Source organism: Fundulus heteroclitus, chromosome 1 (assembly GCF_011125445.2).
Source record: "Fundulus heteroclitus isolate FHET01 chromosome 1, MU-UCD_Fhet_4.1, whole genome shotgun sequence".
NCBI classification, from domain to species: Eukaryota; Metazoa; Chordata; class Actinopteri; order Cyprinodontiformes; family Fundulidae; genus Fundulus; species Fundulus heteroclitus.
Window position 1 is genome coordinate 19,702,856 of NC_046361.1, and position 17,759 is coordinate 19,720,614.

General features: G+C 41.3%; 1 protein-coding gene across 2 annotated transcripts in view; it reads left to right on the forward strand.

The window, feature by feature from the left end:
- dip2ba (disco-interacting protein 2 homolog Ba) overlaps nt 1-17,759 on the forward strand; it is a 72,184-nt gene that overhangs the window by 37,140 nt on the left and 17,285 nt on the right. For both annotated transcript variants that reach the window (XM_012870574.3, XM_012870576.3), the window contains 17 exons: nt 1,118-1,315; nt 2,763-2,854; nt 2,937-3,047; nt 3,242-3,365; nt 3,625-3,734; nt 4,022-4,124; nt 4,211-4,275; nt 4,378-4,471; nt 6,023-6,142; nt 6,231-6,345; nt 7,376-7,515; nt 7,615-7,751; nt 8,184-8,264; nt 9,792-9,919; nt 10,096-10,210; nt 11,917-12,118; nt 12,433-12,545. In XM_012870574.3, coding sequence (XP_012726028.2) covers nt 1,118-1,315; nt 2,763-2,854; nt 2,937-3,047; nt 3,242-3,365; nt 3,625-3,734; nt 4,022-4,124; nt 4,211-4,275; nt 4,378-4,471; nt 6,023-6,142; nt 6,231-6,345; nt 7,376-7,515; nt 7,615-7,751; nt 8,184-8,264; nt 9,792-9,919; nt 10,096-10,210; nt 11,917-12,118; nt 12,433-12,545 — 2,048 coding nt within the window. The remainder of the gene's footprint in view (nt 1-1,117; nt 1,316-2,762; nt 2,855-2,936; nt 3,048-3,241; nt 3,366-3,624; nt 3,735-4,021; nt 4,125-4,210; nt 4,276-4,377; nt 4,472-6,022; nt 6,143-6,230; nt 6,346-7,375; nt 7,516-7,614; nt 7,752-8,183; nt 8,265-9,791; nt 9,920-10,095; nt 10,211-11,916; nt 12,119-12,432; nt 12,546-17,759) is intronic.

Genomic DNA, 17,759 nt, shown 5'->3' on the forward strand with positions numbered 1-17,759 from the left:
TAAACAGGAGAAAACTGGGGTTAAACCAAAAGGCAGCTCTCCCCTACCAACGCAGTCTGACCAAGTGTACATAAAAATAGACAAAACAGGCATTTGCACTGATGACATAGGCAAGAGGTGGTAAGACAGGCAAGTGGCACTGAGGTGCAGGATCACAGCCTTTAAATAGGACACAGGCGATTGCTGATTGCATTGGACTCTGGAAACCACACCCGCATCCTGAAGAAGGTGGAGCATAGCACAGGACAAAGAATTAGCACAAAAAAACACATCTACCTTGGAGATGTAACAAGGCTCTTTAGTCATGTTGGGTTGTCAATAGGGGTGGGTATTACCAAAGAAGTCACGATTCAGTTCGAATCACGATTCACATGCCATGATCCGATTCTATCACTATGCATCACGATACTTGAATTATTGCTATGTATCGCGATGCATTGCGATATTTTCACTGAACACATTTAGAAAAAATACAGCCATTACCAGTGGCTGACTGGCTGTGTATGATCTGGATGGTGTCTTCAATTGATACATAACTGAAAGAAACTGAATTCATACATAGCTGTATTTATAGAAACGACTTTTGGAGGTATTGCCATGAAAACAAATATTACTATTACTGGAGTGGACACACTGACAAAAAGTGCTTAGGATTTATAAAACTTAAAATAACAAAATAAAGATAATCAGTGCCGTTTACATGGCCTCAGTGGTCCTTTAAACCAATGAAGTTGTATTACACTTGTTTTTTGCTGATGTTCGACAACCATTCATGCAATTTTATTTTTTTATATTAATAATGAATACTTGGCGTCAAGAATCGATGCAGTAGATCGCGAAAACGATTATTTTGCCCACCCCTAGTTGTCAAAGTTAGTTTTGCAATAGTGTCGTTTTATCAGCTTTTGTCTTCATTTTTATGGCCACCCTGATCACCGCAAACATTAAGAAATGCTGTTTTATGCTGAGCCTAAAAATCTGCTTTTAGCCGGGTAATGGCTTAATTTTTTTTTTAAATGTCCCCAAACCTTTTTTCTTATCTTCTGAAAAAGCAAGTTGTTCCATCACGCTTTTCTGACCATCAACTAATTGTTTCCCCGTCTCTTTTTATGTCCAGTTCCACGGCCAGATCCCAACACCCCGAAGCCCGAGGGACGTCAGATCATCCCAGTGAAGGGGGAGCCTCTGGGCGTGGTCAGCAACTGGCCTCCTGCCCTGCAGGCCGCTCTGGCCCGTTGGGGGGCCACCCAGGCTAAGAGCCCTGCCCTCACTGCCCTGGATATCACCGGCAAGCCCCTCTACACGCTCACATATGGTTAGTGTTCATACCAGAAACATTATAACAGTCGGCTGTTCAATCTTTGCTCCCAGTTGATTATTTATAGTTATTTATACAGTAGATCAGAAGCTCCCAGTGCCTTTAAAAAATATTCATCTTCATTTTTTCTGCTCTTGTCAAGTTACACACATGAACCTCAGTGGAAATTATTGGCGTCTCCAGCAATCATTCGACATTCACAGTATGGCTGGGCCCATGACATGATTTTAAGTTTATTCTTACTCATGTTGTGGAAATATTGAACAATTTCATATATTATCCTCACAGATCACATGCAGATTTCCCAGCCATGTGTGATTTAAATCTATGCACTTCTACTCATTTACATTTTCAAAAATGACTTTTATGAGCACATTTTTTACAGTAACCTTAACCCATGTAATGGGTTGCACTGTTATAATAAGTAATTCAGTTAAATCAAACTCCAAGAAAATACATGAAAGTTTGTGGTTTTAACTTAAGAAAAAGTAAAAGAAAAAAGTGAAGGCACTGTAGATGTTTACAGGTCTGAGTAGAACATGGTTTCCGCAGGTCATTAAATATCATATCATTAAATTATTTTAAATTAAGACCTTAATTGGCATAAAAATTCATTAAATGTAATTATCGGTGGCATTTAAAATGACTTATTTTTTTTCTAAAAAAAATACATTCATTAAAACAGTTTGGTCAGATTTATTATATCAGATATAACTGATTCCGCGTGTTTGCGAACAGACTGAACTGCTTCTGGTTGTTCGTAAAGCCGTATGTTTTTACGATGTTCGGAAAGGAAGCTCGAGGCGGTGAAAGATTTAGAAAATGGGAAAATGCAAATTTCAACAAAAGTTGGTGGAAAACGAGGAATTGGGGACATGGCTGCAGCCTGTTGACGGTAAAGATGACGAAGGATTTTGCCGTGTTTGTAAAAAAAAAATAAAAAATGAACTTTTGCACAATGGGAGTCAATGCTTTACGATCTCACATGAAGTCAGACAGCCGCAGATCAGCTGCAAGGGGCAGACAACAGTCAACAATGTTAAGTAACTTTTCTGTAACCAACGCAGTCACGTCAGCAGTAGCTACCGCAATCAGCACAAACAGCACAGCAGCAGCTGGAGCAAGCTCTACTGCCGCTAACGTCAGGAAATCAGACGGCCTTCGAACAACATTTGAATCCAATGCAACACTGCATGCGGAGGTGCTCTGGTGTTTGAACACAGCCATCAACAAGTACCCATGACTCTCCTATATATATATATATAGATATATAGGAGAGTCGGGTACTTGTTGATTGCATTAAAATTTCTAAGAGCATTAAAAGAGCATTAAAAGCATTAAATTAGAGTTACTCAATCCTGTATAAACCTTATAGAATAACACCTGTGTGTAGCTATGGGGCCTTTTCAACGGTCACCAATAACAAATCGATGTTCTCCTTTAGGCAAACTGTGGAGTCGCAGTTTAAAGCTGGCCTATACGCTACTGAATAAACTGGGGACTAAGACTGAGCCCGTCCTACAACCTGGAGATCGAGTAAGAGATCCACAGATACTGATTAAGCACTATGTAAAGTTTAAAAGGGTCAAAAAAGCAAAACAATGTCTCTGGTTCCCAGGTGGCGTTGGTGTATCCAAACAGTGACCCAGGAATGTTCTGGGTGGCTTTTTATGGCTGTCTGTTGGCGGAAGTCATTCCTGTCCCCATCGAGGTACCGCTGTCACGTCAGGTAAATACTGGTCCTCAAATAAACTACACTCCTTAAGACTAGGTTGGTGTAATTATGTAAGGTGTAGAAGATGCTTTTAGAGATATTTTTTACTCAGAGCCTTAGTTGTTTTGGATTTTTTTTGTCCTTCCTCCCTCTGTTTAGCAATCAGTGGATCAGCTTGTCTTTAAATCTTTGCCCATTCTCCTTGTTAGGATGCAGGCAGCCAGCAGATTGGCTTCCTGCTGGGCAGCTGTGGTGTGAGTTTGGCGCTGACCAGCGAGGTGTGCCTCAAAGGGCTGCCCAAGACGCAAAATGGGGAGATCGTCCAGTTCAAAGGTCAGCAAACATAAACTGCCTTCGCCAGTGCTTCAACCAGGAGTTTTCTTCTTCTGTTTTTTGTAGTGGAATATACAAAACAGACCAGAATGGGTACATGTTGCATCACCCGGCGGTGTTATGTTGACGTTTCTGCTCTGCTCTGAGGTTTTAAAGAGGATATTGTCAGATTAAAGCTTCAACGATGCCCACTTCAATTGTTTTTTTCTATCTGCAAGTGTCTTTATGTATCTGCCTTGTGTTTCGGGCTGTTTTCCAGGATGGCCAAGGATGAGATGGGTTGTCACGGACACAAAGTACCTAACCAAACCATCCAAAGACTGGCAGCCGCACATTCCCACTGCCAACACTGACACAGCCTACATAGAGGTACTCTAAGCACAGGACCTCACAATGAAATGCAGTCCTGACTGGTTTAAAAAAATGATTTATGCACATTCTGGACTAATTTACACAAGATAATTTATTCTAATGTTACGAGTCTAAGCGATTGCCTGAAATGTTCTGAGGAAGAAAATTATGTTCCAAGACAGTCTAAATAGTTGCTTTTTTCATTTAAATTAGGAGTATAATTTTGAGTTTGAGGTTAACTGGTGCTTTTCCACTTGGTTGATGTATCAGACTGATATTTGTTCACCTGTTTCTTTCTGTAAAAGTATAAAGCGAGTAAGGAGGGAACAGTGATGGGAGTGGCCGTTTCCAAGATAGCAATGCTGACGCATTGTCAAGCCCTGACTCAGGCCTGTAACTACTGTGAAGGTAAGGGCTGTGTCCAACATATGACTCTGTTCATCCTTTTTTATTTGTTTATGTATCTGAACTAAAACTTGATGTTTCCATCTCAGGAGAGACGCTGGTCAATGTGCTGGACTGCAAGAAGGACATGGGCCTGTGGCACGGCGTCTTAACGGTGAGGCTGGTTGCAGCTCGTTTATCCTGACGAGGCGGTTTTCACCTTTTTGGTCAGACTGATAATTAAAACTGTTTGTGTGTACTTTTATTTGTCTTGCAGAGCGTTATGAACAGAATTCACACCATCGCGGTGCCGTACGCCGTCATGAAAGCCTGTCCCATGTCCTGGGTGCAGAGGGTTCACACCCACAAAGGTTCAGCCAGTTTTCTTTTCCTTTAGTTCATGTTTGTGCAGTTTTGTAGTTTTTTTTTTGGGAGGGGGGGGTGGTTTCTGTTTAGTTAATCTGTTTAAAGTGATTTGTATGTAATAATTAAAAATTTACAGTGATTGTAAATGGCACAGGATTATGTAAAGGAAAGTATACAATTAAGTGGTGGAACGACCTCCTTTTGGCAAACTGGTGTCTGAACAGCAGACACCAATCAGCGTTAGCGTTACGAGCTCCTGCCTGCTCCTGAGTCGGCCCCTTGTTGGTCATTAAACCACTCTGAGCAGACGGGGTAACAACAGACATCATTTGGGTTATCTGGAGTGCCTGAAACAGGCTAGAATCAATCCTTTGTGCTCACTAAGCGCTCTGGTCCAGTTTGGACTGATTAGTTTGTTAGAACTTAAATACTGCATCAGACTCCGTCTCATCTTTGTCGGAGCCTTGCTAAGCACTTTCTCCAGATTCCTCCTATATCCTTCACTGCGAAAGCAGAACTTAAAATAAGTAAAATGTTCTTAAAATTAACGCATTTGTCCTTGATTCCAGCAGGTAAATAAGGTAATTTGCCAATGGAATAAGATTTTTTCACTTAAAATAGGAACAATTCATCTCCATCGTCTTATTTCAAGTGCAGGATGTCTAATTATCTTATATTAGGGGTCAAAATACTCATTCCATTGGCAAATAATCTTATTTACGTGCTCAAATCAAGTATAAATACACTAACTTTAAGAACATTTTACTTATTTTTAGATCTATTTTTGCAGTGTTTTGAGGTGATGGGTGGCTGCTGAATTGAGGGGGTGCCATCAACACATAAGAGGTGACTTTACTCCTCGGTTGTTTGGATCAGTCCCAAAGCAACACAATGTGACTGACGGGAAGCAGTGGAGGGTGCTGATAGTTTTAAAAGCAAGCAGAAGACGTGGTTTTATTTCTTTTTGTTTTGGTTTAGCGTGTAGCCCAGTCTTTTAGGAGTCAATGATCTAAGATTAAGATTATGTAAAGTTGAATACATCTGTAGTTTTACTGCATCTTTACTTTGGCGTTGTATTAATTTTAAAATATTTATATTAACTTATTTATGCTGTTTTTTTGCACTGATTAATGAATAATGAATTTATTGGTTAGTTAATTAATTAACCAATAAATTTAGTAAAACGGTCTTTCCACTCTGTTTAATTTTCTTATTTAACTAATGTTCTGATTTATTTATTAACTTCTTTTTATCGTTGCTTATCGTGATGCTTATCTTTTACCCAGATTTAAGAATAAATGCTTTTCAGCTTACTGTTTCCTCTTCATCATCAACAATAATTGTTTTTCTCTGGCAAACGTAACACAATTAACCATGTTTTGTCTGGTTTAGATCAATAGTTTTTCCATCGCCTCCTGTTTTATCAGACTTCGTGTTCTCCCCCATGAATAAAAACTGCTCTATAAATAAAGACCTGATTGATTTTTACCAAGATCTGTGATATTATTCATGTTACCTGTGAACGCTCCTAATTGCTCACGGTTCTCTCCTTACAGCCCGTGTGGCCTTGGTGAAATGCAGAGACCTTCACTGGGCCATGATGGCTCACAAGGATCAGAAGGACATCAACTTGTCATCGATACGAATGCTTATAGTGGCTGATGGGGCGAATCCATGTAAGTGACTTCTCTTCCACAAAGTCCACATGTAGGTAGAGTCAGTATTTTTGTTTCGTCAATGTTTTCATCCACTGTTTACTGTCAGGGTCTGTGTCGTCGTGCGACGCCTTCCTGAACGTGTTCCAGTCTTATGGTCTGAGGCCGGAGGTCATCTGTCCATGTGCCACGTCCCCTGAGGCCCTGACTGTCGCCATACGCAGGTACCACAGGAACCTCAACGCTGAGCCTAAGTCTGGCTGGGGATTTGTAACCCTAACAGGTCTTTTTTCTGCAAACAGCATGAGATATAACCCTAATCCAGGGGTTGGCAATTATTTATTTCAACTAATACATTTGCTAATAAACCGACCAGCGAGGTGTGCCTTAAAGAACCCACCGTGGATCAGTCTGGAAGATCTGAAGAGACGGATGCGGCCCACGGGTCTCACGATGCCCAGCTCCGCCCTAACCCTAACTCTTTTCAATTACAGTGTGTCTTTGTGTGGGAAAGAAAGTTTTGAATATTCCTCAGTTGTTTTTGTTCATGTTAAATCCACTTGATTATTATAAAGAGCAGGGCAGTCAAACTTTTTTACAGTAGCAGGCCACACACTATCAGGTAGGAGGGTGCACTTATGCCGGTGCCCGAGCCCTGAAGGGGAGAATTTTGAAAAATAGAGTCTCCCTGATGTATTTTGGAAGCTTTCAAGACAGGTGATTGTTTAAAGAATAGTTTTAAATTGAATAAAAAGCAAAAAATGTGAATGATCAATTCTTCAAAAACAACCTTTGTTTTTTATTATTATTCTTAAAACATTTTTCCACATGTTATCATCATGTTTTAACAAGGTTTTGAACACATTTGCTTAAACTTTGTTGAATTTGAGTTATTAGCACCATATAACACAGATCAGATTAGGTGAATATATGACAATTTACTAACATCCGAGCGCGCAGTGAGACAACACGTGCGCGCTCAAAACCGGTCTCCCTCGCGCTCAGTTCCTTCTCTGCTCGCGCGCTCGACCTGCTGTGCTGTGCGCTCGCTTGGCTGTTTGTCCGCGAGCGTCGCGCGAGAAGAGTTTTTCAGAGTTGAGCTTGGATTGGTTGGTGATGATTCTGTGTTTATAAAACCATCAGCGATTAATTTTAGGTTCACTTTAGAGGTAGTTTTTAGTGAAATAATCCAAACCTGATAAGAAAACGTCCATTCAAACATTCTGGGTATCTGATATTCTTTGTTCTCTGTAGACCGGGCGCTCGTGGAGCTCCTCTCCCAGCCAGAGCCATCCTGTCCATGGGTGGGCTGAGCCACGGCGTCATCAGAGTCAACACGGAGGACAAGAACTCTGCGCTGACTGTGCAGGACGTCGGCCACATTATGCCCGGAGGTAAACCCCTGCAGCCGGAGACGTTCTTACCTTTTTCTTGTTACGCATGGGTTCCGAACATATTTAATGCTAATATTGGGACCCTGTTGTGTGTTCCAGCTCTGATGTGCATTGTGAAACCAGACGGGCCGCCGCAACTGTGCAAAACAGATGAGATTGGAGAGATAGTGATCAACTCTCGGGCCGGAGGAACGATGTACTACGGCCTTCCTGGCGTCACGAAGAACACATTCGAGGTCTTTCAGAGATTTTGCTTATAAACATATTGCCTTGTTGTGTTTACTGTAAAATATCCAGCCTAATCTCTTCTGACCGCTAAAGTGATGTATGCGATGTGTGAAAATGTGGCTAAAATTAGTGTTATATAACATATTTTGAGGTGCATTTAGAAAAAAAAATTAGGATTCTTACAAAAATCACTTAACAAGAGTCGCTAACATCATGGCATCATTGCAATTATATCTGTTGTCTAATATATTAGCAACAAGCATTATATCAGTTTTTTCCACATCTAAGTGTTGTTTTCTTTTCTAGTATATACTCTGTGCGGTTTCTTTTGTTTTTTTCTTTTACTGTCTGCTATATTCAAATATTAAAGCCACAGAATCTCACACTAGAACGGATATTTAAGTTGAATCTGAACTGTCTTTTGGTTCATTTCTCTTTAGGTGATCCCTGTCAACCAGGCTGGCGCACCCATTGGAGAAATTCCCTTTGCTCGGACTGGTTTACTTGGATTTGTGGGGCCGGTAAGTACGGGAGTTTTTCTGTAAGGGTGGTCTAAAATAGACTCGTGAGACCATCCTGATCTCGCGAGCTTTCAAGGTTTCACTCGCAGATCAGTCTGGCTACTCTCCGTTAAAGAAAATTTGGAGCAGTTCACCAAACGAACGTCCAATCAGCGTTGGCTTTGAGGCGGTTGAGGTGTGACGCAAGGAGAAGCGCGACAGTTCAGTCTAAAGAACATGGCGGCTTCAGCCGATGAAACTAGCGTTAGCGTGGCTATCGAGCAAGTTTTATAGGAATTACAGAGTATTTCTTTGCTGAGCTAACGAGCCTTTACCTGCAGCAGCAAGAGTAGCTTGGCTTGTGGTTGTGTTTTCGTCGTCACTCGTAACAGAGCGACGACGAATCTGATTGGTTTATTTGGCCCGTCTATCACCAACATAGGCCAATCAGCTAACCAGTATTTTCGCCCCTTCCCAAAATTACTTCAACGGAAGGTTTCCAGATGGATATGCGGAGCAAATCTATCTGGCGGAGTCAGGTAAGGTCTAAAAGGGCCAAAAGTAAAATGTCTGTGATTAATTCATCGCTGAGAAAACTGCACAAGTTGACTTGATATTTGAATGTAAAAAAAACCTCCCCTTATCTTAAAGGAGACACATCATACAAAATGCAAAAGGGGGAATGTGGGGGTAATTTAACGAGGAATTCAGACCAAAGCATTGCAGTTCCACTTTATATCGACCACAACTCAATCATTTAAATGTGAAAAGGAAGGATTCAAAATCACGATATGTCCCCTTTAACGTGCAAGTAATCCTAAATGTGGCAGTGGGACAGTTCATGGGGAACACGGGGAGTCACATATCCCCGCACTCTCTGATATCAGAGCAAAAATTATTTGGACAAGAGCTACAGCATATTAAGTACGTGCTAAACTAAAAGAACACATTACACTAGTTATTGATTTACAGTGCCATCATAGCCTTCTGCATCAAGGAGAGATTGCTGCCCCTAACGTTTAGAATCAGAAGGCCATTTTTTTATGACTGCAGTTTTCATTCATTTTTAAAAGAAACCTAGGATTTCTTTTAGCTTTTTGTTGGTATGAAATTAATTAAAGTCGGCTGTCGTCAGCTCAAGAGCTGCAGTGTGATAACATGGACTAAAGTATGTGTATTTGCAATTCACACCTGTCACTGTCTGCTGTAGCCGTGTTATGTGAGGAAGTCATACCATATATGGTCAGATATGACCGTTTATTTTTAACATTCCTGCCCGTTATACATGAACCATTGCTGCTAACTCCGCCCTTTTTAACACAATGGGATCAAGTGTTTATCTGTGTTTTGATTGTTTGGTTTTAGGAAGTAATTGGATCTAATTTCTCAGTTTAAGTGTCTAGTGCTTAACGCACATTACCTTCTCACTTAATAGGAGTTGTTTTACAAAGATCTTTACACCATATTAGGAGGAATCAAGTCCTGGTTAGATTTCTCTAAATGTATTTTTGTCCAATAAGAAGCAGCGCTTTTCTCTTTGCTCAACAGGGGAGTCTTGTGTTCGTTGTGGGGAAGATTGAGGGACTCCTGATGGTGAGCGGGCGACGGCACAACGCTGACGACCTGGTGGCCACCGCCTTGGCAGTGGAGCCTGTTAAAACAGTTTACAGGGGGAGGTATGACCGCTGCTCCCTGTGAGCTTCACTCTTTGTGTCTTCCCATGCCGTTCCCTCACCAGACGCCGTAGTTCCTGCAAACTATACTGTGAACTTTCACCGGCCTATTTTAATGTCAGCCAACGATCTGTTAAGCAGGCCCGTGTTTAAGGTATGTTTTGGTGTCGTCCTCTCAGGATCGCTGTGTTCTCGGTGACGGTGTTTTATGACGAGAGGATAGTGATTGTGGCAGAGCAGAGACCTGATGCCAGTGAGGAAGACAGCTTCCAGTGGATGAGTCGAGTGCTGCAGGTAATTTAGAAATCTGTTTCTATCTTTTTATGGATGCAACACCTTTGAGCAGGGATATCCTGTACAAGAACAAGGCTAGGAGACAATAATTATCCCTCTCAAATGTTTTTACCTTTATTTCCAGAGATCAAAATAGGAAATTAATAGAAAATTGTTCCATTTAGGATACATTTTTAATGTACAACAAGATCAGAATCAGAATGTAGTTTAATCGCCAAGTAGGTTTGCACTTACAAGGAATTTCACTTGGTGTTGATGGTGCAGACAAAAAATAAAAATACAATAAAATAAAAAGGATATATATACAGAAGCTATATACAATCAGTAATAAAGTCCCAATAAAGTCCCAATTCTGATTCTCTTACATAAATAAAAGACAACATACATGCTGTTATTTGATATTTTCTTACCTGGAAGATGACCAGAGAGAAAAGTTAAGGCTAGTTCACATGTCAGGATTTTTAGCCTGATTTTTGCCCCAATCTTCCCCTTCTGAGAGTCTTAAAATAATCTTAAGAGAATATCCTGCTGTGTGTGGTGCGTAACGTTAAGAGCGATCTGATCCACTTGGTGGAAAGTCGGGACATGTTGGATTGTCTTGCCCCGATATCCTAGCGTGTGTGGTGTCCACTGAGGACAAACAAGTAGACATGCTGTTGAATGTGACGTGTAGCCAATCAGAAAGCGAGGTGAGGGATTCCTGAGAGAAAAAAAAAAACAACAACTCACCTCCATTTCACTGTGCCATAAGCATAGAAACCTCCGGCTGCATTGTCTCCGCTTCTTTAACCAACCCCTTTTCTTTTAGTTATGTTTTTTTTTTCTGTTAAAATTGGTCCACAAACTATCAACGTAATTCTTCCTCGTCATCCATGTTTATTTACTCTGAACTCAAGTTTTATCTTGAGAGGATTTGCAAGATTTCCCGTCTGGCATCTGAATGATCTTAAGTGAAATCTGTTTGTGTGTGGCGTGTTGATTCCCGCCGTCTGACCGGACACCACACACTGTACCAGCAAACAGGTTTTATCTTGGATTTTCTATTGTTATGTGAGCTGTCTCTCAGGCTTAGAAAATCGGCCGACTATTTTAAAGTCCTGCCGTGTGAACCAGCCTTTAGAAGTGACTGAATGCATTACAGCGTGGTTTCATTTCTCCGCTCGTCTCTGCTGCATTGGCAAACTTACTGCTGGTTTTAATCCCTGCTGGCGCCCGGCACAGTAACAGACACACTTTGGTTAAATCTGTATGTTTTGATGGTTATAGCCTGAGCCATCAGTTTATAAGAAAGTTTCAGGAGAGGAGAGACGCATATTTGTAATAGACTCCTGCAGAGACAAAGGAACTTACATACAATCACAGTAGTCACAATGGTCTTGCCTTTAAGGGAAGACTTTTTTGCAAAAAGATGATAGTTTGTTCTCAATGTTTCTAAGTTTAAGTTACACCATGAAGAGCTGTGCTCAGTTAATCAGTGAGTTGATCATGTAAAAAACCTTTTTTAAGCTTAAACTTCTCCTAAAAGTTGATGTCACTAAGAAATGAGCTCATTTTAACACATTAGTGCGAAACACTAGGTAACATGGTTGTAGATGCAGGCATGTTTTTTCCGCTTTTTGAATTTTATCATCTTCGTGCCATCTTTCTCAGAGAAACTTTACGTAATGTGATAATTCTGCATCACTTGTTGCTTATTTCCTCCTAAGGCCATCGACAGCATCCACCAGGTCGGCCTTTACTGCCTGGCTCTGGTGCCGGCCAACACCCTCCCGAAGACACCGTTGGGAGGCATCCACATCTGTGAAACCAAGCAGAGTTTTCTGGATGGCAACCTGCATCCCTGCAACATCCTCATGTGCCCACATACGTGTGTAACCAACATGCCCAAACCACGGCAGAAGCAGCCAGGTGAGCCGTCACGGATGTCAGCACACTGTCAGGACACCTGCAGCAAGTCGGTAACTAGCAGGTGGCAAATAAGGGCTTCCTTTTGTCGAGGCCAGACCGTGAAGAAATTGACTGGCAACCAAATTTCGCAGCAGCACAACACAATGTTCGGTTCTGATCCGTTTCAGTTGGTTTGGATCAGCTTCTTTTCTGTAATGTTAGAATAAAGGGAGGTGGTCACTTTGGAGGGGATGGAGGCCATATCTATGCCAGGCAGCAGTTTTTGTGAGTAAGAACAGCAGTGAGTCTTTCCCTCTTGTTTCTAAAATTCTCAGTGGACGTTGGTCCTGCTTCCATGCTTGTTGGCAACCTGGTGGCAGGGAAGCGGATTGCTCAGGCCACGGGCAGAGAGCTGGGTGTGGTGGAGGATCAGGACCTCATTCGAAAGGTAGGATTTCACAGCCTTAGATCACCGGGGTGCAACGAGACTGTGGATCGAGATCTAGCTACAATAAAACATCACAGGAGTTACAGTCAGCATGACTTTGTTTAGCTTAAAACAGTATATGATTTGTTAAACTTTTACTCTTCTGATTTAAAACATAATTGAGGATTAATTTCAGGGCATTTTTCTCCGGCAGACAACACGTTAAAGCTTTGGGGTTTATTGCGTTTCAATCTTGCACCATGCCTTGGGAAAGTTTCTGATTTTGAGGAATCTGGGCTGCATTTGATCATCTCCAGTTCAATTTAATTCATGCACATTAAGACAGAGCATACAAACCAACCTATGATGCTTTTCATTAAATACACTGATTTATTTCCATAGCTGAGATCCAGTGATCTGTCTCAGACACATCCTGTGTGATAATGACACTGACATGCATCAAATGACTCACCAATAGGTTATTAGCTGTAGTGGTGTTTAAAATATTAACTCCTGTGTCTTTCCCATGAAGCTGGTATTCTTGTTTCATGAATAAATACCGTTGTTATAGCCATGCTTCTAAATTATCTTTGTTTATCACAAACAGATGTAGCATCACAGAAATTGATACATTTTTGACTGACCAAATAGATTCTTGAGATGCAGCAGTAAAATAAATCTGCATCTAAATGTCTTTTAGTTACTTGGAAATGCTCTGAATGTATTATCCAAGTATCTGTCTTAGAAATTGGATGCTGATGTCTTTTCCTCAACCTGTGCTGTTGTTTTGCTGGGCTACAGCTCTGTATGTGGCCCACCATGATGGTAAGGCTCTAGTTTGGCCCGTCTCTGCTTACGCTGCTTCTGTTAGTCCCCCTGTGCTTCTGCAGCTGTGAAAAACCCCCGATAACCCCCCCTTTGTCCAGCAACAGCCTCGCAAAGCCAAGCTGACTGTCCTGGCCGGCTCCCCATCCAACAGGGATCCACTCATTTACTCTATTTTTTTTACGGAAGAACTCGCAAAGTTCAGTCCGAGATCAGTCAGAAGTAGGGGTGTGCAAAATAATCGTCATGACGATGCATCGCGATTCTAATATTCGCGATCCAATGCATCGATTCTTAACGCCAAGTATCGATTATTAATTTAAAAAACAAATAAATAAAATGGATGAATGGTTGGCGAACATAAGCCAAAAACAAGTGGAATGCAACTTCCAGTCCAGTTGATGTCGCTGCGGATGTGTTGACGCCCGCTGCCTTGTGTCACAAGCATTTCCGGCCGCGGGATACTGCAACGAGTCATTCATAAACAAAACATGGAGGAGACTGAGAACATTCGCCCGGCTCCATCACATGTCAAGTCAGATGTTTGGACGCATTTTGGCTTTAAAAACAAAGAAGGTAAAAACAAAATTGATATGACGCACGCAATTTGCAAACACTGTTACATCGTAATGAAATACTGTGGGAACACAACAAACTTAAAAGGCACACATGCAGAGGCGCCATCCAGAAAAACAAGAGCTGCGAGTGCCGCAAGCATTGATTAAACAAACGATATTCGATTACAAGCTAACCCCAACATCTACACGTGCAAACATTTGAATGTTTTCATTTAAGTGGTTTAAAGGACCACTGAGGCCATGTAAATGACACGGATTATCCTTATGTTGTTATTTTAAGTTTTATAAATCCTAAGCACTTTTTGTCAGTGTGTCCACTCCAGTAATAGTAATTTTTGTGTCCAGTAACAGTAATGTTTATTTTCATAGCAATGCCTCCAAAAGTTGTTTCAATATATACAGCTATGTATGAATAATTATGTATCAATTGAAGACACTATCCAGATCATACACAGCCAGTCAGTCACTGTCAATGGCTGTATTGTTTTCTAACAGTGTTCAGTGAAAATATCGCAATGCATTGCGATGCATCGCAATAATTCAAGTATCGTGATAGAATCGTGATAGAATCGGATCGTGGCTTCTTTGGCAATACCCACCCCTAGTCAGAAGCAGATCTTCAACCAAACGATTAGCGCCAGTCTTTGTGCTCAGCGAGGACCAGTTTTTTGGTTTCCAACATGAACCCCACGATTGGGAGCGTATGGATGTGTGCCTCTGCTTGCTGTTACCGTTGTGATGCTCCCACGTGCAGCATGGCTTCCTGAGTGGTGCGAGCAAGCAGCCTGCATGGTGTCCCTCCTGATTCAGAGCACGACATGTCGTCTGACTGAGCCAGTGATCGTCCCGAGGACCGCGCCGACTAACGCCGCAGTAACTCTGCTCAGTGTTTGTGTGTCCGGAGTACATCCTGATATTTAGTTTGCGTATATTTGTTCTTTATCTGTGGCCTTTTGTTCTCCTGTCTTTTGTCTGTCCGAGTTTTGATGATCTTGCCCACTTGGTGCTGATAATTATTTTTTAACCAATAACATATTGAGGGAATTGTTCTTTTAAAGCAGTTTTTTTATTTATTTTGGAAATTATATTTTAGAGCCATTAAAGCACTCCCCTCCCCCGAGGCTTTAAGAACCCTGTTTGTTAGTTTTTCCACAGAGGCTCGGTGTTGTGCGTTACTAGGTGCAGATGTTCCCAGCGTTGATTAAGTTTCTCTCTGGACGATACCGTGATCCTGTTTTGTTTTTGTCTGGGTTCAAATGGAAGGTCAACAGCAGAGCAGAATATCTTTCTCACATTTGTAGTGCCTTCACCAGCGAGCTTGAAATGTCCAGATTTGTCACAAACAGCCAGCTATTTTTCACGTTTCTTAAGCATTACTTTTCACACTCTTGCCCCTTTGCATTTTCCACACTTTGACACGTTACAACCACAAACTTCAATGTATTTTACTGCACTTTATTGTGACGGACAAACACAATGTATTCAGAAGTGGAGCGACAACCATGCACAGTTTTCATATTATAAAACATGAATTTTCATTTGTATTTACCCCCCTTTACATTGATGCCACTAAATGAAATTCAGTGCAACTCACCACTTTGAATTAATTAACTTAGTCCACCTGTGTGTAATTTATTCTTGGGATAAACTAAGGCGGTACAATACATCACTAATTGCAATATCAATGTTGTAAAGAGTGTTTTGGGCTGTAATAAATGTTTACTAATTATATAGGTACCATGCCTTTGGGCTCTCATAAGGTGATACTTGTTTAATGCAGCAAAAAGGCTTGAGCAGGACATTTGGATGTTCTCATAAAGTCATTACTACAAACAAGGTGAATGAATACTTTATCTTAGACAATCAGACAATCCAGTGAAATGATACATTTAGAACATACAAACATTATGTATAAATAACATATATAAATACACTGCTCAGAAAATAAAGGGAAAACTTAAACAACACAATGTAACTCCAAGTCAATCACACTTGTGTGAAATCAAACTGTCCACAATCAGTTTCACCCACTGTTGTGCAACTGGAATAGACAACAGGTGGAAACTAGAGGCATTAACAAGACACCCACAATAAAGTGGTTCTGCAGGTGGTGACCACAGACCACTTCTCGGTTCCTCTGCTTTCTGGCTGATATTTTGGTCACATTTGAACGCTGGTGGTGCTTCTCCTCTAGTGGTACCATGAGACGGAGTCCACAACCCACACAAGTGGTTCAGGTAGTGCGGCTCATCCAGGACGGCACATCAAGGCAAGAAGCTTTGTTTTATCTGTCAGCGTAGTGTCCAGAGCATGGAGGCGCTACCAGGAGACAGGCCAGTACATCAGGAGACGTGGAGGAGGCTGTAGGAGGGCAACAACCCTGCAGCAGGACCGCTACCTCCGTCTTTGTGCGTGAAAAACAGGAGCACTGCCAGAGCCCTGCAATATGACCTGCAGCAGGCCACAGATGTGCACGTGTCTGCTCACACGATCAGAAACAGACTCCATGAGGGATGTATGAGGGCCTGACGTCTACAGGTGGGGGTTATGCTTGCAGCCCAACACCGTGCAGGACGTTTGGCATTTGCCAATGAACACCAAGATTGGCAAATTCACCTCTGGCGCCCTGTCCTCTTCAGAGATGAAAGCAGGTTCACACTGAGCACAACGTTCTGCTGCCTTGAAAAATCCTCCAGCATGGCTGGTTTGGCAGTGGGTCAGTAATGGTGTGTAGTGGCATTTCTTTGGGGGGCAGCACAGCCCATGAGCTCGCCAGAGGTAGTCTGACTGCCATTGGGTACAGAGATGAGATCCTCAGACCCATTGTAAGATCGTATGCTGGTGCGGTTGGCCCTGGGTTCCTCCTAATGCAAGATGATGTTAGACCTCATAGGGCTGGAGTGCACATGCCGCACTTATCAGATTATTATTTTTTTTAAACATTTTCCTTTCATTTCAAAATAATACGTCAGTTTGTGTTAGTCTGTCACAGAAAATTATAACTAAATGCATTAAAGCTTGTGGCTATAATGTGGTAAATGTGAAAAAGTTATTCCTTATTGCCTAATCTCTGCTAGCTTGTAACTTGTGTCTCACAAAGTACCCAGCCATAACAGTCCATACGTTTACTTTTTCTTTCCTGACCTTTTTTAATCCTGTCTAAAATAAACTACTTTTAATGCTGGAATAAGTAGTTAGGGACAAGGCTCGACTAGGGCTGGGCAATATATGTCGAGATAAAAAGAATATATCGAGATTTAAAAAAAGAAAGGGGAAAAAAAGATATAAGCTGATACTAATATAATTTAGACTGAGATGGTTAGTGTTGCGTTAGAATTATACTTCTATGTACTCCAGTACGTTATTTTTCAGCCATTTCTCATATTTACAGTCGTTTACAATCAAAAATGTGCCTGAGAACACATGTGGGATAAAACTTTCATTCAGTGATTTTTTTTTTTTATAACTTTATTTTTTCAAGTTTTTTGCACAGAACATGTGTATCATCAGTACAAAGACTGTCAGGGTATGTATATGATGGCAGGCAATTATTAAAGTGCTGACCACTATGTGCCCAAATTGGTGAAGGAGAAAATAAACAACAAAAATGGAAAGAACAGAAAATAAACATGTACACATAAGCCAGTGCATCTGAGCACGAATGTGCAAGAGTTCACATACCCTTACGTGTCTAAGTAGACATATTAATCGAACATATTTGTACTTATACGCATACACACATTCCTAAGAACATAAGAACACACAACCGAAACCAGGGGGTTGCGAGTAAGTCGCCACTGATTATAGCATTATGGTCATTGTTTTCCTAAAC